This window comes from Podarcis tiliguerta (genome assembly GCF_965153285.1).
Source record: "Podarcis tiliguerta genome assembly, chromosome: Z".
Classification (NCBI taxonomy): Eukaryota; Metazoa; Chordata; class Lepidosauria; order Squamata; family Lacertidae; genus Podarcis; species Podarcis tiliguerta.
The window spans coordinates 2,335,555-2,358,366 of record NC_139553.1 but is presented as its reverse complement, the minus strand read 5'-3'; the positions used below and the strand labels follow the sequence as shown (position 1 = coordinate 2,358,366).

The 22,812-nt window shown below is 45.7% G+C and overlaps 1 protein-coding gene across 1 annotated transcript in view; it reads right to left on the bottom strand.

Annotated features, from left to right (window-relative positions):
• Window positions 1–22,812, bottom strand: part of TTLL11 (tubulin tyrosine ligase like 11) — a 78,633-nt gene that overhangs the window by 17,152 nt on the left and 38,669 nt on the right. Inside the window, exons 5-6 of the mRNA XM_083423063.1 lie at window positions 22,620–22,715; window positions 18,254–18,372 (exon numbers count right to left, since the gene is read on the bottom strand). Of these exons, the coding sequence (XP_083279189.1) occupies window positions 18,254–18,372; window positions 22,620–22,715 (215 nt within the window). The remainder of the gene's footprint in view (window positions 1–18,253; window positions 18,373–22,619; window positions 22,716–22,812) is intronic.

Below are 22,812 nucleotides of genomic sequence, written 5' to 3'. Positions count from 1 at the left end.
AGAAGGGGACGACAGAGGACGAGATGGTGGGACAGTGTTCTCGAAGCTGCCAGCATGAGTCTGACCAAACTGCGGGAGGCAGTGGAAGACAGGAGTGCCTGGCGTGCTCTCGTCCATGTGGTCATGAAGAGTCGGACTCAACTAAACGACTAAACAACAACAATAAAAGGTTCAGGTTAAGAGAAAGAGCTTCATTTGAGATGTTAGACAGGATTCAGGTTGAGAGATAGGGAGGAGGATAGGATTTGACTGAAGGAGACCTGGTTCCGAGTTCAGTTAAACATCCACACTGAGGAGACTATCCATAGCAAGAGGACAGAGTCTTTAGGAAGAACTTTATGAGGGCAAGAGCTGTTAGACAGCAGTATGGACAACCTCAGAAGGTGATGGGCTCTCCTTCTTTGGAGGTTTTTAAGCAGAGGTTGGACGGCCAACTGCTGGGAGATTTTCATCTGTAACTAGTGCATTTCAGGGGGTTGGAATGGGTGATCCTTGCGAGGTCCCTTTCCAATTCTATTATTATTGTTTCCTGATACTATTTTGCTGTGTCTGCGGAACACTCCTTTTTTTTTTCTTCACCATATGCTGCTTTTGGGAGTTCCAGCTGAAAACCTCTCTCCAAACTGAGTGAGCAGGCAGTAAACTGGCAAATGCAGTTCAATGCAAATTCCATGCTGGGAACTATTAGGAAAGGAACTGAAAATAAAACTGCCAATATACTAGTCTATGGTGTGGCTGCATTTGGAATACAGTGGTGCCCCGCAAGACGAATGCCTTGCAAGACGGAAAACCCGCAAGACGAAAGGGTTTTCTGTTTGCAGAGGCGCTTCGCAGGACGAATTTCCCTATGGGCTTGCTTCGCAAGACGAAAAATGACGAAAAAAATTGAAATTTTTTTTTTGCTCCAAAACCCCTTATTTTGAATCGCTAAGCTGCTAAAAGCATTTTAGCAGCAAAACCGCTAATCCCCCACCCCTTAAAAAGCCGTTTTTAGCCCTTAAATCGCCAATAGCGCTAATAGCGCTACTCCGTCAATGGGCTTGCTTCGCAAGACGAAAAAACCCGCGGAACGGATTCTTTTCGTCTTGCGAGGCACCACTGTACTCTGTACACTCATCTGACAAGAGGATGCTGTACAGCTGAAAGACGAAAACGGCTAAGGGGATGGAGCCCCACGAGGGCTTCTTAGCTGAGAGAGAAGGCAAGCAAGAGGCACATGACAGAAGTTTATTAAAAAAGGCATGGAGAAGGTAGAGAGGGGAAGGATTTTCTCCCTCTCTCACAATGCTAGAACTTGTGGTCATCCAATGAAGTCAAATGTTGGAAGACACACGGCAGGCGAAAGAAAATCCTTTTTCATGCAGCATGTGGTTAAACTGTGGAACTTCCTCTCACAGCAGGCAGGGATCTCCACCAATTTGGATGGCTTTGAAAGAGGACTAGGTGTTATGTACTGAAGTTCTCACCCTGGGCCAGCAGGGGGATACTGAAGATACGTTATGCAAATGAAGGATCGAAAGTGACGTTCAGTGATTGGATAGTTTGTATGCAAATGAAGGATCGAAGGTGACGTTCAGTGGTTGGATAGTTTTAGAAAATGGCAACAGTTACATTGTTCTGGAGCTCTATATAAGCAGGCAGACTGAGCTCCTCAGTTCAGTTCTGTTCCAGCTTACAAATAAAGAGCTGCTTTGGAAGAATCGCTGTGTCGTCTGATATGTTCGCCCACAACTTAACACTAGGCAAATTCATGGAGGAGGAGAGGGCTATCAAAGGCTACTAGCTACAATGCTTCTGAATACCAGTTGCTGGAAACCACAGGAGGAGGAGAGCGCTCTTGTGCTCTGCTCCTGCTTGTGGGTTTTCCACTGGCGCATCTGGGGTTGGCCACTGTGGGAACAGGATGCTGGTGTCAGGTTTGCGTGCAGGAGCCAGGCCCTGTGACCAATAGGACTTTGCAGGTCTGGTGCCTTCCTAAGTTTGTTCTGAAGAGGCAAGGTGTGGCCACACAGGTGAGGCTGATTGGTAACTCCTAGCACCTGGTGGCAAGAGCTGGGAAGGGATATAAAGGTCAGCATTTGCCTTCGGCTCTTTGCCACAGCAACACATTCCCTGATTTGCTGAGTTTGACTCCTTGACTCCTTACTTCTTGATCCTCGGACCCTTGATTTCATTACTTCTTGCTTCCTGACCCTTGAACCCTTGGCTCCTTAACTCCCGGCTCTCTGACCCTCAGACCCTTGGCTTCCTGACTCCCCTATCTTCTGGACTCCCCTTCCTGCTCCCACCCCACCATCTTGCCCCCGGTCCCGACGTCCCCAGCCGGGACTTCAATCGCCCGTGAACCGGACCATGACAGCTGGACCTGATGGGCCCATGGCCTGATCCGAGAGGCTCTTCTTATGTCCTTATCATGCTCCGGGGGCTTCTGCTGAGAATCAGTGGTGGCTCTTTGCTCTGGCAGAACAACTGAGGGCACGTCCTTCGGAGCAGACCTGCCTGGAAGTGGGGAGAGGGGGCCAGGGAGAGAGGGTGTGTCTGCTCCATAGAATTAAATTGTCTGACTGGCACAGCGGAGTCAGATTAAGCGAGCAAAAGGTCAAACCACACTGAAGGGCTTGCAGTGACACACGGAATAAAAAGCAGCACTTCGTTTACATACTAATGTCTGACCCCAATACATTCATTTCTCTAATTTTGCAGCTTGTGACAGATCTCCCTTCAGAAGGGATCACCAGCAGAGAAAATATTAATGACTTTTAGAGGAAGGGAAAGGAAGGTTGGAGTGGAGAGAGGGAGGAATATCAATTTGAACAAAGCTTATGAAAATCCCAAAGACTGCTTATCTTTTATACATGATTACTAATTTATTAATGTCCCCCCCCCACTCCATGTCTGCACAATATCCTCTTCAGTCTCAGTGGCCTTAATCTTTATGCTAATGCACTTCCTCCTCCACCCCCTTTCTCGGTCCCTCAGCTACATTTCCAACTGCTAATTAAAGGCTTTGAGATTTTCATGGGGGGGGGGGGATTGCTCGGGTAGATGCCCAAACGGCAACCGTCAAGTTCAAAGCCAAACAGAGGCTCAAGCTGCTGTTGTGAGGCAGGCTCACATATATGCAGAGCACACTTAGGATATTTCATATCAGAGAAAATGGTTCTTAAACCAGACTATTATCATCACTTCCCCTCAGATTAATGGCAACCTAGGTTAGGTGTCTAGGGACTCGGGTGAGCTCTGGTCTAAACCACAGAGCCTAGGGCTTGCCGATCAGAAGGTTGGCGGTTCGAATCCCCGCGACGGGGTGAGCTCCCGTTGTTCAGTCCGTGCTCCTGCCAACCTAGCAGTTCAAAACCACGTCAAAGTGCAAGTAGATAAATAGGTACCGCTCTGGCGGGAAGGTAAACAGCGTTTCCGTGCGCTGCTCTGGTTCACCAGAAGTGGCTTAGTCATGCTGGCCACATGACCCAGAAGCTGTCTGCGGACAAATGCTGGCTTCCTTGACCAGTAAAGTGAGATGAGCACTGCAACCCCAGAGTTGTCCGCGACTGGACCTAACGGTCAGGGGTACCTTTACCTTTTTTAGGTTAGGTGTCTTATACAGAGTCAGATCATTGGTCCACCTTGCTCAGTACTATCTGCACTGACCACCAGCAGCTCTCCAGAGTTTCAGACATGGGACAATTCCCAGTGCTGCCTGGAGACGCCAGCAGCCAAGTTAATAATACAAGAGGAGCCTGCTGGATTGGGCAAAGGGCCCCTCTGGTCCACCGTCCTGTTCTCAAAGTGGCCAGTCGGATGCCCCCATGGGAAACCGGCAAGCAGAACCTGAGCACAAGAGCCAGCTCCACTCATTTGGCATTGCTGCTTCTGAATGTAGCCCTTGATAGCCTTATCCCCCTCCACAAATTTGTCCAATCCTCTTTTAAAGCTATCCAAGCTGGTGGCCATCACTGCCTCCTGCAGGAGGGAGTTCCATAGTTTAACTATGCACTACGTGAAAGTGAGGCTTTTTGCAAAGCATGGTGCTTGCACCAAGTGACCCTGTGGAGCACCTTCTGTAGATTGGCTTACCTGCCCACTGTCAGCCTATAGGGCAGGTTTCTGCAACCTGGGGCCTCCATTTGTTTTGGAGCAAGGTTCCCATCATCCCCAGGCCAATGGCCATGGATAATAGGAGTTGTAGTCCAAAAGAGATGGTACTTGTCCATCTGGGAAGGCAGCCTGTCTGCGAGCAGGAAAACTCTGACCCTAAACCTCTCCTGCCTTGCGGGATATCTTCAGAAGATAAGGCTCTAGAGTAAACCCTACACAAATCCAGAGTCCTTAAGATGGTTGGGTAGCACCTTGTATGCTTCCTTCCGGCAACTCCTGCAGCCAAGCTGATGCTAAGCGTATGGCTCTGCTTTCCTCCCATCAGGGAGGTCGAGAGGGGGTCTTGTCGCCTGGGCTGCCCAGGACCTCCAGACACACTGCCCAGGCTTGTGCCCTGGGAAGGTAACTTTGGTGCTGCTAAAGCAATGGTTTGACAACACCCCCAGGGGCACACTCCATTGTCTCTCAAGACAGACTAATGCCGGATCCCTCAACCGTCCCCATAAAGCCTGGTTTCCAGACCCCAGATCAACTTGGTTACCCTCCTCTGAACATGTTCCAGCTTGTCAACATCCTTCCTAAATCGTGGTGCCCAGAATTAGACACAGTATTCCAGGTGTGGTCTGACAAAGGCAGAATAGTGCACTGCTGTTTTTGATCTGGACACTATACTTCTGTTGGTGCAGCCTAGAATAGCATTAGCTTTTTTTGCTGCCGCCACCACACTATTATGTTAAGTCTGTGATCCTCACCAAGCCCCCTAGATCCTCTTCTTATATACTGCTAGTAAGCCAGGTGTCCCCTCCTTATTATTAGTGCACCTGGTTCTTCCTGCCTAAGGGCAGAACCTTATATTTGTCCCTATTGAAATTCATTTTGTTAGTTTGGGCCCAGTTCTCCAATCTGTTATAAGGTCATTTTGAATCCCAATTCTGTCTTCTGCAGCACTAGGTACCATTCCCAGTTCAATGTCATCTATAAACTGGATGTGCATTTGCTCAATTCCTTCATCAAGTTACTTACCGTATTTTTCGCTCTATAAGACGCACCAGACCATAAGACACACCTAGTTTTTGGAGCAGGAAAACAAGAAAAAAAAATATTCTGAATCCCAGAAGCCAGAACAGCAAGAGGGATCGCTGTGCAGCGAAAGCAACGATCCCTCTTGCTGTTCTGTCTTCTGAGATAGCTCCGTAGCCTGCATTCGCTCCATAGGATGCACACACATTTCCCCTTACTTTTTAGGAGGGAAAAAGTGTGTCTTATAGAGCAAAAAATACGGTATTCTTTTCTACACTTTGGACTACTGTGGGCACCAGTTCACACCCTTGGACATGCATTGTGGGCCAGACACAACTCACTGCCATCTTGCAGATGGCAGTCTCCAGCCGAGTGCTGTTTTGCTCCATTTGTAACATGTTTTAACAGCTATGAAACCTTAAAAAGTATTTGTAGCTGGCCTCTTAACCCTAACCCCTACCTTTCATGACTTATGTACACCTTTCTCTAGCTCCCTCACAAGTCCGGTTAAAAAACGAAACTGCATTTTCTACCAGGAAGCACAAGTACTCAGGAATAAAGAGAGTGCCATTTAGCAAGCTAGCAGAGATATCATGTTTGCATCCTAATACAATTGCTTACATCAGGAACTACCGGTAGCTCAAAGGACAATTTTAATAGACTTTCACAGAACTCCTGGGCTATATAAAATATCATTTAATTAACCCAGACAAATTCATATTTTTTCTTCATTTGTCCTTCCAGACCTTGGTCTGTTCCCATTCCGTGAACACAGCACAGAGCTTCTCTTCCACCAAGAACTGTGGGCAAGTTACTTCTTCCGCCACCCTGTTGCCAAGAGAATCATAGAGTTGTATATTTGGGAAACCCAAGAGCCATCTAGTCCAACCCCCAGCAATGCAGGAATCACAGCTAAATAAACCCTGTCAGATGGCCTCCCAACTTTTGCTTAAAAACATCCAAGGAAGGAGAATGCACCACCTCTCGGAGGAGTCTGTTCCACTGACAAACAGAAAATTCTCCCCGATGTATAGTCAGAATCTCCCTCATTCTAATTTGAATCCCTGCGTCCCTTTGTTGTTGTTGTTTAGTCGTTTAGTCGTGTCCGACTCTTCGTGACCCCATGGACCAGAGAATGCCAGGCACTTCTGTCTTCCACTGCCTCCCGCAGTTTGGTCAAACTCATGCTGATAGCTTTGAGAACACTGTCCCACCATCTCGTCCTCTGTCGTCCCCTTCTCCTTGTGCCCTCCATCTTTCCCAACATCAGGGTCTTTTCCAGGGAGTCTTCTCTTCTCATGAGGTGGCCAAAGTCTTGGAGCCTCAGCTTCAGGATCTGTCCTTCCAGTGAGCACTCAGGGCTGATTTCCTTCAGAATCGGTTTGATCTTCTTGCATTCCATGGGACTCTCAAGAGTCTCCTCCAGCACCATAATTCAAAAGCATCAATTCTTCAGCGATCAGCCTTCTTTATGGTCCAGCTCTCACTTCCAACGCACAACCCTCTTCCCCTTAAAGCCCCCTGTTTTGATGCCCACCCCTTCAGCTAAGACAGCAATTCGCTTCTATTGCAGAGAAGACTGCACTGAAGGCAAACATTTGTCGCTGACAGCCTCTATGTACACCTCAGGGAATGTTTATGCAGACCGCAGGCAGGTCACATGTGGGAAAGAGTGAACCTCTGTGCTATTTGCTATGAGTCCCAAGAAAGTGTTTGGAGGGGCTGGTCTGATCAGGATGAGGGTCTGGGGCAGTTCTAGGAGATGCCCAGTGGCGGGCCTGGGGAGGGAACCTGGCAAGCTGCACCAGGACCCGGGGGGTCATCCAAGCTTTCAAGGGTGAGTCTGAGGGAGAGGAATTTGACCACTGTGATTGGCAGAACTTGCACTGTTACAGGTGCCACTTAAAACCCATTCCACATTTGTAACAACTCAAATCTTTCAGTGTGGCAGCGCCTGCACTTTGGAACTTTGCCTATTGACTGCACACTGTATACTTTTTTGGTGTACATCAAGCAGTGCATAGATTTTACGAAATAAAGTAAACGAGTGCCCCCCTCCCTGCACTTTATTGCTCCAGATGCATCCAGATTCCCACCACTCCAATTCTGCAAAAATAAAAATAAAATGCAGCCATACATAATCTATTATTTGATCGGGTTGCAGGAGAGAAAAGCACCAAGTTGTTTAAAAGACAAACCGAGCTTTTTAAAATAGAATTTTAATTTTGACAAACGCTTTGGGGAATGCATGCTAACGCTGCTTTATCTCCCATACCTGGTGATTAAGTTAATTTATACTTAATGGAAGAGGGTCTCACTCTAATCTCCAGGCAGCCTCGACAGCTGCCTCTGATGATGGTATTTCTTGGGGCCTTTAAAGCCGCTTGCAAAGTGGAGGTAATGAAAAACTGGAGAGGTTGCTGAATTCACACCTGAAGGATGCTTGTCACACAGGGGAACAGTGAGTGATGCCACTCAGGCGAGGGGAAAGTCATTGTTGTCCTGGCTCTCACTTAAGAATGAAGAACTCAAGCTCGGGGGGTGTTTTCCGTTCTAAAAGTGTTACGCTGAGATCAGTGTGGTAAGCACAAAAGGCTCAGCAGCTGCCATGCTATGTATTCTGTATTTTCTTTTTTTATTATGTTATGAACCAGCCTGTGATCTTCAGATGAAGGGTGGCATACAAATTTAATTCATCATCATCATCATCATCAATAGTAACACCCTAGAGCAGTGTTTTTCAACCTTTTTTCGGCAAAGCCACACTTGTTTCATGAAAAAAATCACAAGGCACACACGAGGGAGATGTCAGAGCCCCGCTGTTCTCTATGGGGAATTGGATGAGAGCGGACCGCCTGTCCGCTCTCATCCGATCCCATCCAATCTGATCCCCACCCAGGACGGACGGAAAATAGGGTGGACACAGTCCGGCGCCCGCCTAGTGGGCGAAAATTTGACTTTTTTTTTTAATCTTTCGAATTTTTCAATTTTTCCCACGGCACACCAGGCAACATCTCGCGGCACACTAGTGTGCCACAGAACAGTGATTGAAAAACACTGCCCTAGAGGTCCCGGGCCCTAAGGAAGTCAGATTAGCCTCAACCAGAGCCAGGGCCTTTTCAACACTGGCCCCGGCCTGGTGGAACGCTCTGTCTCAGAAGACCAGGGGCCTGCGGGATCTGCTTTCTTTCCGCAGGGCCTGTAAGACAGAGTTGTTCCGCCTGGTCTTTGGCTTGGGATCAACTTGATCCTCTCCCCCTCTTTCTTTTTCCCCTTCTCCTTCTGTGATGGAACTCCTATTTGGGGACTTCCCTTGCTTTCTTCTGGCCCACGTAGGACCAGTCTGGATAGTTGGCCTTGGTGAAGACTTGACGTTTTCATCCCCAAAAAAGTTTTTGATTTGAGTTCCTACTGAAATGATGAAATTAATGTTGTATTTTAATCTTGTTTTTAAGTTGTATTTCAATCAATTGTTTTTATACCTGGTGTTAGCTGCCCTGAGCCCTGTCTTGGCTGGGGAGGGCGGGGTATAAATAAAATGTAATCATCATCATCATCACAATCATAATCCTAATGAACATCTGGTCTAACTTGCTGCAATGTTGGAATCATAGCTAAAGGATTCCACCTCAAAGATGCTCATCCAACCTCTGCTTAAAAACCTCCAATCAAGCTGTTTTCCAGCAACTGGTATTCAGAAACATGGCTGCCTCAAACTGTGAAGGAAGAGCACAGCCATCACAGCTAGAAAAGGTAAAGGGACCCCTGACCAATAGGTCCAGTCGCGTACGATTCTGGGGTTTTGGCGCTCATCTCGCTTTACTGGCCGAGGGAGCCGGTGTACAGCTTCCGGGTCATGTGGCCAGCATGACTAATCCACTTCTGGCGAACCAGAGCAGCACACGGAACCGCCATTTACCTTCCCGCCGAAGCAGTACCTATTTATTTACTTGCACTTTGACGTGCTTTTGAACTGCTAGGTTGGCAGGAGCAGGGACCGACCAACCTTCTAATCAGCAAGTCCTAGGCTCTGTGGTTTAACCCACAGCGCCACCCACAAACCATAGTCCAATCCTCCTTGTTGGCAGCCATCATCGCCTCCCTTGGGAGCAAGACTGCAGTTTAATGGTGCCCTGAATGAAGAAGTGCTTTCCTTCCTCTGTCCTGAATCTCCCAACATTCAGATTCATGGGAAGGTTACAGGCTCTAGTCTTAGGAGAGAAGGAGAAAAGCTATTCTGCATCTGCAACAGATAAAATTGATGCAGGCAAATTCTGAGTGCTTTATCTGAGAATGAAAGAACAAGAACTCTCTGCTTGAAGAGAGGAGGTGTGCAGGGCTACCCAAACAACTGTAAGATGCTGTAGCTGACGGAAGCTGTAGCCTGAAACAGCTGGAGGGGGGCACTGGGCTGGCAAGGGCTGGATTAAATCATCCTGCCAGAAAGGTGGGAACCACAGAATGATGGACTTGGAAGGAACCCCAAGGGTTATCTAGTCCAACCCCCCTGCAGTGCATGAAGTGCCAGTATGGTGGTCTGGGCTGCTCTGCCAGGCTTTATTCTGATCAAACTATATTCAGAGAAAACAGCAACACCAGTTTCGGGGAGTGGAGCCAGGCAGAGCCAGCCTGATCACGGCACTGGGAGCCCCGAGGTAATACGGTTCATTAACTGCAAAATGTTTCTGCATATCCAAGGCTGAGAACTAAGGAATAAATTATGCTTGAAATGTAAGAGGCAGGGACAGCATTATCGCCTTAACTGTGTAAATGGGGCGGGGGGCGGGGAGGGGAAGCCTCCCCTTAATGCAGAAGAAACATCCACTACTCATTTATTCTTCCTCCTTTGAGTGTTTCTCGCTGTGAAAAGAGATGAAGGCAGAATTTGCAGAAGAGGGCGGGATTTGCAGGAGGGGACGTGGAGGCGGGGGCTTCTCCCCCTCTACACAGAATACTTTTCTAATCAAACAGGCTCCAGAGGCAAATGCAACAAGGCTGCATTTCCAGCACAAATTCTGATTCCAAGATATTCCTCTGTTGAGGCCAAGGAAGAGCCTTGCCAAATGAAACCCAGCGCTGCTCTAATGCACCATCTGATTTCCAACGGCAAGGAGCCACCCGCATCAAGCAGGTACATGCCGGCAGGAACCACCACTGCTCTTTGCCTCCAAGCAATTGCTACTTAGAGGTAGATTGCTTCCGACAATGGAGGTTCTAATTCACCATCATAGCTGGCAGGCATTGATAAACCACATCTTTCCGCAGGGCCTGCAAGACAGAGCTGTTCCACCAGGCCTTTGGCCAAGGCACAGTCTGACCCCCTCCTTCGGTCATCCTCAAAGAACTCTAGCCCCCCCCCACCTCTTTCCCCCTTTTCTTCGTAATGTCTCAACAAATGAAACTGATTTGTAAATGTTAAGTTGTGGGTGAACATATCAGACGCCACAGCGATTCTTCAGACAGCTCTTGTTTATTCACAGGCCAGAACAGAACTGAACTGAAGGGTTCAGCCAACCTGCTTATATAGAGCTCAACTACAACGCAACAGAAACCACTTGCTGTAACTATCCAATCACTGAACGTCACTTTCAATTCCTTATTTGCATAGGCGGACCTGAGTGAAAACTATCTACAGTATCCCCCTGCTGGCCCAGGGTGAGAACTTCAGTACATAACAATAAAAATGTTACATGGGGGGAGGGGGAATACGAGAGAGAGACATTGCAAACATTTTGTAAATCAAGAAAATCTTTAAGAAAAAAGAAAGACAAAGAACTGTAGCGCAATGGTTGCCATTCATTTGATTTTGAATTGATTTTAGAATGCATTTCAATTGATTGACTGTGATTTTATGTGAACTGTGTTGCTTTTATTGTTGTTCGCCGCTCTGAGCCCGGCTTCGGCTGGGGAGGGCGGGATATAAATAAAGTTTTTATTATTATTATTATTATTATTATTATTATTAATTAAACAATTCTTTAAAAGCTATCTGAGGCACAGACCAAATATCAAAGTGAACCAGAACCAGGACAGGGCGGTGGATGAGGGGAGGCTGCAGCTATCACTGACTCCTGTGGAAGTGAGTTCCACAGTTTAACTATGCACTGCACAAAGAAGGACTTTCAGTTATCTGTCCTGAAACTTCCAACATTCAGCTTCAGATCTAGCATTGTGAAAGGAGGAGGAGGAACACTTTCTTCTGCCCAGTGTGAAGCTACAAGGAGATCCCATTTGGCCTGTGGTTCCACAACCTTGATCTATGTCTCTCCACTGCCTCCAAATTTACTTAAGGAACTTCCAAACGCTCATCACAAGTCTCGTGGAATAAAAAAAAGGGAAGTGCAACATTTTTTAGTGACAGAAATGGGTGGCCAGAGAAGCTACTCTTATTATTATTCGTAAAGAAGAAGAAAAAGCCTCTCCCAATTTTTCTCTGGGCTAATTAGCACTAATAAAGCAAGACTCAAATATTTCCTTTTGACGCGACAGGGAAGCAGAATCATTAGTGCTGAAGGGAAAGAGCCTGGGAAGAAGGGGGAAGGCACTTCAAAAGCCGTTTGGAGCGTCTGCAGGCAAAAGCGATACACGCAGCTTCCAATTAAACACCAGGCAGGCAGGCAGGCAGAATGCCTGGTGGCAAAAAAAAAAGGAAGGAAAGGGTGAAAAGCCCCCTCCCCCCCCCCGTTTAAACCTCAGAAATCTAACTTGAAGCATCATATTCTCCTCTGTGTACGCGCGCACCAGGCACCTTCCAAATAAACCGCCAGCAATTAAATCCTACTTTTGCAACGTTTTAATTTGGTAGTTTGCTGCGCCTGCAGAGCTGGCAACTCCACCCATCGCTCACCCACCTGGCAGGAAGGAAGAGGGTTTGCAGGAGAGCGGACGCTTTCTCATTCGGAAGGGAAAACCCTGCATCTTTCCCTGGGATGGTAGGAATTTTGAGGTCTTAGATATACGTTAAATGTTCATAAGTGTACCAACCAAGCACGTACATAGATCAGCACAGGAAGACCGACCTGGAACCATTTTGATTCCCAAACTGAGCAAATGTTCTCTCTGCAAGGTCAGAGGAAAATGGAAAAGCCTCCCCATTGCCTTTTCCTTCACAAATCCTGTCTTAAGGGCACATTTAAGATATGAAAAGGGTGTGAGCCTGTGACCTGGCCCAGGAACAAAGTATTTATCATTACAAAAGACTGGCCAGGCTCCCCAATCAAGTGACCATTAAACAGGTAACCTGGCAGACAAGAGGTAAACAAAGCACTCATATTTCTGCTGTAGACAGCCCTCTCTGTGATGTATGTATCATGTGTCTGGGAAGTGGTCTTGAGCTCCACACCTTCTGTGATGTATGTATGATGTATGGAGGGATAGTCTTGGACTCCAGGGTGGGCAATTTAAAATGTCTATATAAGGCCTTGCGCGCCATTGTTCTGGGCTCCTCCTCCTCTCTCCTGCGTGTGAGGGGAGCACCCTGTTGCAACAGATCAATAAAGATCAGGTTTACTAGCTGCTTTGCTTCTCAATATTCTCTGGTTGGCCTCTGTTATTTTCTCCTACCAATAGGGAACCTATGTAAGGACTCTGTATGGGCTTTTGGGTACCCCATAAGGGAAAAAGGGCAGGTTTTGTTTACGACACGGTTGTCCAGGTTGGTGACCCATCACTATATCCTGAATTCCACAGCTTACCTTCCCTACACCTTACAACATTCAGCTAGTCAGATAACCCAGAGTCCTACTATTTTGCAAGGGGGGGGGGGATCCCTATTCACTTTCTCCGCACGAGTTCTCATTCCTACATCCCTTATTGGTGATCCAAAAATAAATCACACTGCAGCTCCTGACAGATCTGGAAGCACTTTCAGAGAGAATTGAGATGCATGGTGCAATGGGGGGGGGGGAGATCAAAGCAGGGCATTATTAACTCAATGTAAAAGATAAACATCGCTAGGGAACAATATGCAGCTTCTATAAAGGGCATCAGAATGTTTCTCTGAGCCATTAATTTCTCACGACTGCGAAAAGCTTTAGGGGTGGTATCTTTAAAGTCCTTACTTTCATTCTGACGCTTCATTTGTTTTAATTGAGGAGGCAATTAGTGGCAAATCAAATCTATCCACACACAGATAGCTTCACCTACTGGATAGTGGCATATGAACTGCCTACAATGTCAACACAGGCCACAGGACTTTATTAGATCAAGGAAAACAGAATCTAAAACCCGTATCTATTCCCCAGAAGAGAAAAATCAGTTGGAGGGCAGGGCGGGAGATTTTGGTCAAAGAAACAGTACAAAGGGATTTTTTGCTGGAAGTGTTGAGATGCAACTCATCTTGTCCTGGGGAAGATCGAGAGAGGAACCTCCAAGTTTGCTAGACTGTCCTTTCTGACCCTAACCTGTACTCACCTTCCCTGCAACGGTGGCTTTTATCCGTCTCTCACCACAGTAGAACTCGTGGACCACCAATGAAAGTGAGTGCTGGAATATTCAGCACAGATAAAAGGAAGGAAGTACCTTGCACCTATGGGACCACCTCCCCTGGTATGTCCCACGGAGGACCTTACGGCTTCAAACAAAAACATCTTGGAGGTCCCGGGCCACAGGGAGGCTAGGCTGGCCTCAACCAGAGCCACGGCTTTTTCAGCCGTAGCCCCGATCTGGTGAAACGCTCTGTCACAAGAGACTAGGGCCCTGCGGGACTTGACACCTTTCCGCAGGGCCTGCAAGACAGAGCTGTTCCACCAGGCCTTTGGCCAAGGCACAGTCTGACCGCCTCCTTTGGTAATCCTCATAGAACTCTAGCCCAATGGCTGCCTTTAATTTGATTCTGAATTGATTTTAGAATGAATTGATTTTAGAATGCTGTGTTACTTTTATTGTTGTTAGCCGCTCTGAGCCCGGCTTCGGCTGGGGAGGGCGGGATATAAATAAATTATTATTATTATTATTATTATTATTATTATTATTATTATTATTATTATCGCAGAGCATAGTAAACCTGTGGAACTCACTCCAACAGGGTTAGTGGTGGACACCAAAATGGATGGCTTCAAATGCGGTGTAGACAAATGCATGGAGAAGGCTGTCAATGACTACATTCTATCTTCACAAGTCAGGGGCAGGAAAGCTACCAGATACCAGCTGCTGGAAGCCACCTGGGTGGGGTGCTGAGTAATCCTGTGGCTCATGCCATGCCTGCTGTGTACTTCCCAGAAAAGGCATCTGGTTGACCACTGAGAGAACAAGGGGCTGGACTAGACGGGCCACTGGCCTGATCCAGCAGCCTCTGCCTATGTCCTTTTAAAAAAAATACTTTTTATTGAGTTTTCTTTAACACAAACAAAATAAATGCACCAAATGTTCTACAATCCTATGTACACTTATTTTCTCAACACTGTCCAGCACAGACTTCCCTCCTTCCCTTCAGAGGTTTTCATATTAATCTTTCATTTTTCACAGAATCTTAACATCATCCTGTTCATATCATAAGGTTTATTTTAATCCTACTACAGCCTTTAAACTTCTGCAATTATTACGTGTATACTCCAGAAATTTACTCCACTCATTTCTGAACTTTGTTTCCCCTTGGGTTACAGATTCTGTGGGGTCAGTTTTGCTAATTCCACATATTCAACCATTTTTGTCTGCCACTCCATTAATGTTGGTATTTCCTGAGTTTTCCATTTTGGGGCTACTAAGATTCTGGCAGCAGCTGTAGCGTACATGAATAATCTCTGATCTGCTTTTCTTATTTCATCTCCTATCAACCCCAGCAAAAAGGCTTCTGGGGTTTTTGGGTAGGGGAAGTATATTTGAACAGTTTTTTCAATTCGTTGTAAATCATATCCCAATTTTTTTTTCATTTTCTCACAGGCCTCTGCTTATGTCCTTAACATTAAGGAGGACAGAGGGGGGCGGCTCTTGAACTCATGCCCTGCTTATGGGCTTCCCAAGAGGCATCTGGCTGGGCATGGTGGGAGATGAGACGCTAGACTTTGATCCAGCAGGGCTCTTCATACGTGTGTTTGATACTGGGGGGCAAGCTGCAAGCTGGGGTGGGCTTTGCTGCACCAGCATGAAACATACACAGTAATTGGCCTGCAACCAATTTGTCTTAGCAGGGCACCCAGAAGAGAGAGATGCTTCTCTTGGCAGCTATTTCTGGAAGGATGACATTTCACTTTGTATGGTCTGTTGAGTTCTACCCAAGACTGTTCCGTGCCTGCTCGCCTCTGAATTGCGGAGGATTTCACAAGGGCTGCCTGAGTTTATTCCCCACCCCCCTGCCCCAAGCAAGGGAGTAATGTCTACATGCAATTTTCACACATTTTAGCCAGGATGAGAGGAGCAATTCTTCACCAGCCTGCCGTCAGGCCTTCAAACTGAATGGGTATGCAAATCTGTTGCTGCGGGGATTTCAAGAGTCAAAAATATGTAGAACAGAAAGTGCAAATTGCTAAAGACTCTTGGTTCTAATATTAGCTGGAGCAAGTATAATGAAAATGTAGAATGGGTGGAAGGAGGGGCAAGGAAGGAGGGGAGAAGGCCGGAAAACAATCTCTACAGCAAAACTGATGCTTTAAAAAAAAAAATCATCTAAAGAGCTGGCCATTTGCAGCCCTTTAATGTAAGTTTTGTTTACAATTTTCAAGAATTTACAGATACACATCTTACCATCTTGTATTTCCATTACAAATACATATCAGATTTCCCTCCCCCACTTTTATGGTTTCTTCTCTTATTTAAATTTTTAACCATGCATTTTCCACTTTAATCCATTTCTGAATTATTCTACAATTAATCTCGAGAATACTTTTAACTGCTTGATTTAAGTTGACCCTGCCAATGCACTTAGTTGCATACCATGATTTTTCACATATTCCACAAATATTCTCCACTCCTTAGTATTTTTTCTCTCCTGTTGGTTTCTTTGCACTCGTTAATTTTGCCATTTCCTTGGCTGGAGTAGCTTCCTCTTTCCATCTCTGGGCAAATACCATTTGGGCTATGGTTGTAGCATTCATAAACAAATTTCTAAGCTTCTTCAGAATTTAAAATGTGGGGTTTGGGGGGGGGTTATTGGGTTTTTGTTTTTATTTTGATTATATATTTTGTGGTTTTATGTTTCGATTTTGTTCTGTGAACCTCCCTGAGACCTCTGGGTATAGGGTGGTATAAAAATTCAATTTTTGTTGTTGTTGTTGCTGTTGCTGTTTCTGTACTCACTGTCCTTAAAAGAAAAGTTTCTAGTTTTTTTTACTAAAAGTTATTTTAAACACTTTCTTCCATTCATTATAAACAATTTCTCAGAAAGCTTTTGTTCTCTTACAGGACCACCACATATGGTAGATATTACCTTCCTTTTCTTTACATTTCCAGCACAAATTTGATTTTGATTTATACATCTTAGCATGTCTGCTAGGAGATAAATACCACCTGTACATCCTTTTCAAATAAATTTCTTTCGGTGTATAACATGCTGTGAATTTCAAACCAACATTCCATACCTTCTCCCATGCAGCCATTTCAATATTGCGACCAAAGGAAGGCTGCTGCTGTGGCAGATAAGGGTTCATTCCGCCAAACATTTCAATGGAGGGCTGCAGAAGGAACCATCCCCCTTTGCCTATCCCTTTTCTCCCAAGCAACAGCATAACTGTACATTCTGAAATGCAGGTGCTGCTATTATTATTATTATTATTATTATTATTATTATTATTAATTGTTAGTCGCTGTATCTTGCCCAAAACAACTTGCAAAAACAACCCCACATAGATATATTAAGACCAAGGCAGGCAGAGAGAAAAAAATGCATTTAAAACATCCCACCCACTTCTAAAGGCCAGAGATAGTTAAAGGCCAAAGACCTGGTTATAGAGCTGTTTCTTCCTGGCACCTTAAGGTATGTAGTGAAGGCTCCAGGCAAGCCTCGCTGGGGCGAGAAATTCCACAAACATGGAGCCACCCCGGAAAAGGCCCCTTCTCATGTTGCCACCCTCTGGACCTCTCATGGAAGAAGCACACAAAGGTAGTCCTTGAGGTACTGCAGTCCTGAGCTGTTTAAGGTTTTATAGGTCAAAACCCGCACTTTGAATTGGGCCCAAAAACTGTCAGCCAGTGCAGTTGGGGCAGGATTGGTGTAATATGCTCAAACCACCTTGCACCAGTGAGCAACCTGGCTGCTGCGTTTAAGACCAATTGAAGCCCCACGTAAAGCTCACGGCAATAATACTTAGAGTAGCTTTGTATGTATCACAGCTGTCAACTTACAGATTTGAAAATAAGGGACCAGCAGCCTCGAAAATAAGGGATCAGCAGCCAAAATAAGGGATTTTCAGAGCACAGGTATGTTCAACTTCTGAGCCCCTCCCAGCCAAAAGCAGAAAGCCCAGCCAGCAGTCAAACGAAGCCTCAAACGGTGGTTCCCACAGCGCAGCAACCCGGCAAAGGGGATGCAGCAAGGAAAACCACCGGCACCTCTCCGCTGCGAAGCGCTGAGCAAAGGCGAGTCCCCAGGCAACACGGCCGATTTGATCAGCACAAGACATGCAAGCTCCACCCCCCAGTCGTTCTCAGACTCCTTATTGGGTGAGCAACGCAGCCAAGCAACAGAGTTGGAGCCTCCCTCCTCCCTGGCAGGGAGGGAGGGAGAGGAGCTGCTTCCTTTGAAACTCAGGAAATTTAAGGGACATCATCAATAAGGGCCAGCAGCGGGACACTGCGCTGGGATAAGGGACTTTCCCACCAAATAAGGGACGGTTGCCAGCTATGGTGTGCATCTCACACCTTAGGGGACACTAGCATGGAGGAAGGGGGCAACAGAATTGGAGGTGTCTGCAGACTCCCAATGAATTTCATGTTTCCATTAAAAATAATGTTACTAGCCATTAGGATTGCAGAGATATGCTTGAAAGTCATTGTGCAAGGCCTGCTAAAATCGGAACTGGGGGGTATTATGCAAAGCAGCAAAGGTTACAGAGAAGGTCATTGGTGCAGGTTGCAGAATCCGGCTGCTCTTGATGCAGAATTTTGACTGCCTGATCACTGAACTCTAATATGAGAAAGCAACTCCCTTCTGCGAATAACAGACATACATCTGATAATGGACATGAAATCAACACACACTTACAATGTCTTTTCCTTCCTTTTCTTCCGTGGGTCCACTAACCGCAGGGTGTCCCGGATGACAGAGACTTTGACTGCCTCATCGACAGGACTTCGGATGTACTCAACGACTCCCGGAGAAACCTTGGATTCAAATAGCGTACACTGATGAATGACAAAATTCTCCATATATCGGGTATGGGGAACCTGTGGATTCCCACATGCTCCTGGACTACAACTCCCTTCATCCCTGACCATGAAGCTGGCTGAGGCTGATGGGAACTGGAGTCCAATAGCTTCTGGTGGGCCAAAGTTTCTCCAGCCCTGGTCTACAGTGTTGCTTTGCTCCCAGCCTACAAAAACAAACACACAACAGAGGCGCACTCACTGCTCTGTATTAGACATCCTTAGGCTACTTCCGTGCTGGGAACAGGCATGCTTTGTTCATACACTTTTATGGAGCTTCTGCACAACTGTGAGCAAAAGCTGCTTGTCTCTCATTTCTCCTGTTCAACTTCCTGTGTGTGTGTGTGTGTGTGGTGCTTTGCAGAGCCCAGAAAAATCCAACCTTTTATGCAATAGGTGAATAATTTCCCTGGGTGTAGCTGATCCATTGTACTAGATCTATTCAACCACTTTCCTGGCTGGTTATAGCCTGTATAGATTGCACTCTGGCCATTTTCTTCCTTGCCAGGAGCGAAGTGGGAGGGCTGGAGCAGGCAGTACAATATGATTGCATTTAACTTGTGTGAATTCAACCATATGCAGTTGAAGGCCGGCCGGCTGAAATTCTGCAAGCAAGGCAGTGAGCTTCAAAGTTATTTTCACGCTGGGTTTCCCTGGCACCAAAAGAGATTTCAAGCTCTCTGCCTTGCTGGCAAGACAAGGCCCAGTTCTGGGATGCAAGATCTCGCGGAGCCACTCGAGATTTCGCTCAAGCATCGCTAGCTATCCAGAGCCAGCACACGGAGCTGTTTGCATTTAACATGTGGGATTTCATCCAGCAGGCCTTGAACCACTTCAAAATGATACAAAGTTAGCAGGAATCCGAATCCGAGACCAGGGAGAAGAGTTGGTGGAAGAAGATTGGAAGAAATTTAAAGACTATCTACAGAAATATTATAAAATTAATGAATGTTAGAAGGATGTTGGATTGAGGTTAAGGGGTTTTTAGTAACAACGGTATGAAGGAATATGTAAAAATGGAATGTTAACAGGTGAAAATTTAGAGGTATAATATATTAAGATCAAGATAAGGATAAAGTAAAGGGGGAAAGGATTTGCTGAATAAATAAACTGAACTGGAATACAAAGAGGGGAGGTGTGGGGAGGTCCGGGAAACAAGCAAATGCAAGATATGTTATGAAAAATTGAACTGTTTTTAATTGTTTTTCTTTATTATTTTTGTATTTTTCTTTTTGTGATGTTATGGAAAATCTTAATAAAATATTATTTAAAAAAAAAACAAAGTTAGCAGGAATCCCAACATTAACAGTAGTAAATCCTCAAAGGCTCTATATTCTGACCAATATAGCTGCACACCAGTGTCCCAATGAGTTTACAATTTATTTATTTTTTTTAAAAAAAGGATGATGGGGAAGGAAGACAGAAGCAAAAGCCATAGAGGAATTTATATTCTCGGGGCTTTTAAAGTTTTAAAAAGCTGATGCCTCCAATCTGCTTCCTGCAAATGGTTTTGAAATTTTATTTTATGGCATGGTTTTATGATGAATCGCTCCATTGGTTGTACGGCAGCGCAGGAATATTTAAAATCAACAAAATGCCAGATCTTCCATGATGAAGTTCCTAACGCAGCTTACAAACATTTTTTTTAAAAAGAGCCACCACCCCACACACAATGCAATGCCATAAAGCGTTCAAAAATGATAATTAAGAAACCTGCAAACATCAAAGGTGCATTTAAAAGGCCTGGGAGAATTAAATGAATGAAAGAAACCCTCTTCAATTGCTACTGAGAAGACTGAGAGGTGATACATAGCCATCATAAAATATCTGAAGGGCTTCCACAGTGCCACATGGAAGATAGAGACAGCTTGTTTTCTCCTGCTCCAGAAGGGAGGACCAAATTACAAATTTCATGGGTCCAACTAAATATTAAGAAGAATTTTCTGATGGAAAGAACAGACTACCTCAGAAGCTGATGGACTCTACTTCACTGGAGGCTTTGAAACAGAGTTTGGTTAGCTATCCTTGGTTGGCCACTTTCAACTCTACAATTCTATCCATTGCATGAAGATAACAACTTGGGAGACCCCCAGGTGCATCTCCTCTGTGTGAGAATTCCAGAAAGGTCTTCCCTAAGTGTGGGTGCAGTTCTGCATAGTAAAGGCTTCACTTACACGTTGTGGTTCAGAACCTATGAGTCCAAATCAGGTGGGATAGAGATCTGTAAACCAGATCCCTCCCCCAACCTCTCTAAGTTGCCATTTAAAAGCAGCTGCGGGGAGCAAACTGGATTGGGACCACAGCACCCCCTTCTCAGTGCAAATCCTCCCACCCTCTGTTCCAAACAGAAACCCAAAAGAGATCAGGTTGCAAATTTCCATGTCCTTATCTTTCCTGTTAGGAGAAACCATCCAACTGAACCCACCTTCCCCCGTCCCATCTCCCCTCCAACATCACATGACTGCTTTGAAGAGAAGAGGCAGAAAATCCAGCTGCAGATCTGCAACATCTGGTCTGGAGTTTAGCCCTTAGGGTCAAGCCCAAAGCTACCTGGAAGGAGAGGAGGTGCATTTTTTGACTTTTAAAGCCCTATGCGGCCTATGACCCTCGTACCTACGGGACTGCCTCTACTGGTATGCCCTGAGGAGGACCTTAAGGTCCATAAATAACAACACTTTGGGGGTCCTCAAGGAGATTAGATTGGTCTCAACTAGGGCCACAGCCTTTTCGGCACTGGCCCCCACTTGGTGGAACGCTCTCCCACAAGAGACCAGGGCCTTCGTGGGATTTGACATCTTTCCGCAGGGCCTGCAAGATGGAGCTGTTCCACCTGGCCTTCGGCTTGGACTCACTTTGACCCCTTATATGGGATTTGGTATATGGCTCGTGTGCTCAATACATCGATTCCATAAAACATATTTTGCTGCACTGTGCAAAATATGAGCAAGCCAGGGCTGAACTGATATTACCCTGGTACCTTTCACGGGAAAACCAGAGGCTCACTATGCCAGGTGCCTATTGGAAGACCGGACAAACGCTAGAAAATTAGCAGTGGCAAAGTTTTTATCGGTGATTGCAAGAACCAATGATCCCTATATTCTGAACGAAATGCTTGTTTAACCTGGATGTAGGCTGTATGAATTGTGCATTGCTTTGTGGGTCTCTGGACCGTAATTAAGATTGATTGATTGATTGATTGATTGATTTGGTATATAAATTTTCACTTGGCTTTTTTGCTGGCCCATGTTGGACCAGCATAGATAGCTGGCTTGGGTGAATATCTGATATCTCTTCCCTTTATGCTCTTGATTTATGAGCTACTACTAAAATGAGGTTGCATTTTAAGCTGTATTTTAATTGTTTTTTCCCCTTTTTTCTTCTATTACGTTTTATTGTAATTTATATTCAGTGTTAGCCGCCCTGAGCCCAGCCCTGGCCGGGGAGGGCGGGGTATAAATAAATGTTATTATTATTGTTATCATACTTACAGGACCGCCTCTCCTGGTATGCCCTATGGAGGACCTTAAGGTCGATAAACAGCAACACCCTAGGAGTCCCAGGCCCTAAGGAAGTCAGATTAGCCTCAACCAGAGCCAGGGCCTTTTCAGCACTGGCCCCAGCCTGGTGGAACGCTCTGTCTCATGAGACCAGGGCCCTGTGGGATCTGATTTCTTTCCACGGGGCCTGTAAGACAGAGTTGTTCTGCCTGGCCTTCGGCTTGGAATCAACTTGATCCCCTTCCCCTCTTCCTTTTTCCTTTATCCTTCTGTGATTGAACTCCTATTTGGGGACTTCCCGGGCTTTTTTTCTGGCCCACGTAGGACCAGTCTGGATAGTTGGCCTCAGTGAAGATTTGATGTTTTCATCCCCCAAAAGTTGTTGATTTGAGTTCCTACTGAAATGAGGCTGCATTTTAATGTTGTACTTAATCTTGTTTTTAAGTTGTATTTCAATCAATTGTTTTTATACCTGGTGTTAGCCGCCCTGAGCCCGGTCTTGGCCGGGGAGGGTGGGGTATAAACAATAAATTATTATTATTATTATTATTATTATTATTATTATTATTATTATTATTATTATTTTGAGGAAGGAAGCGAGGTGGCACCCTGAGGGGAGGCAGGAGCTCTTGAAGTCCACAGCCAGCTTCTGCCTTTCAGAGAAAAGTCTCTAAAGTAGCCTGGCTGAGGCTGAAGGAAAAGACTCACCTCTTTCTCATGTTCAGTTCTCATGCTGGGGTTAGCATTGACTTCCATCAATATCGGCTTCAGGTTTTTCATCAGAAGAATGTCAAACCCTAAAATCTTGAGACAAGAGACAACAGATTTTTAAATATATATATATATACATTTCCAAACTCCCCTATGCTGGACATTAAGCATTTTCAGAACCAGCCCTACA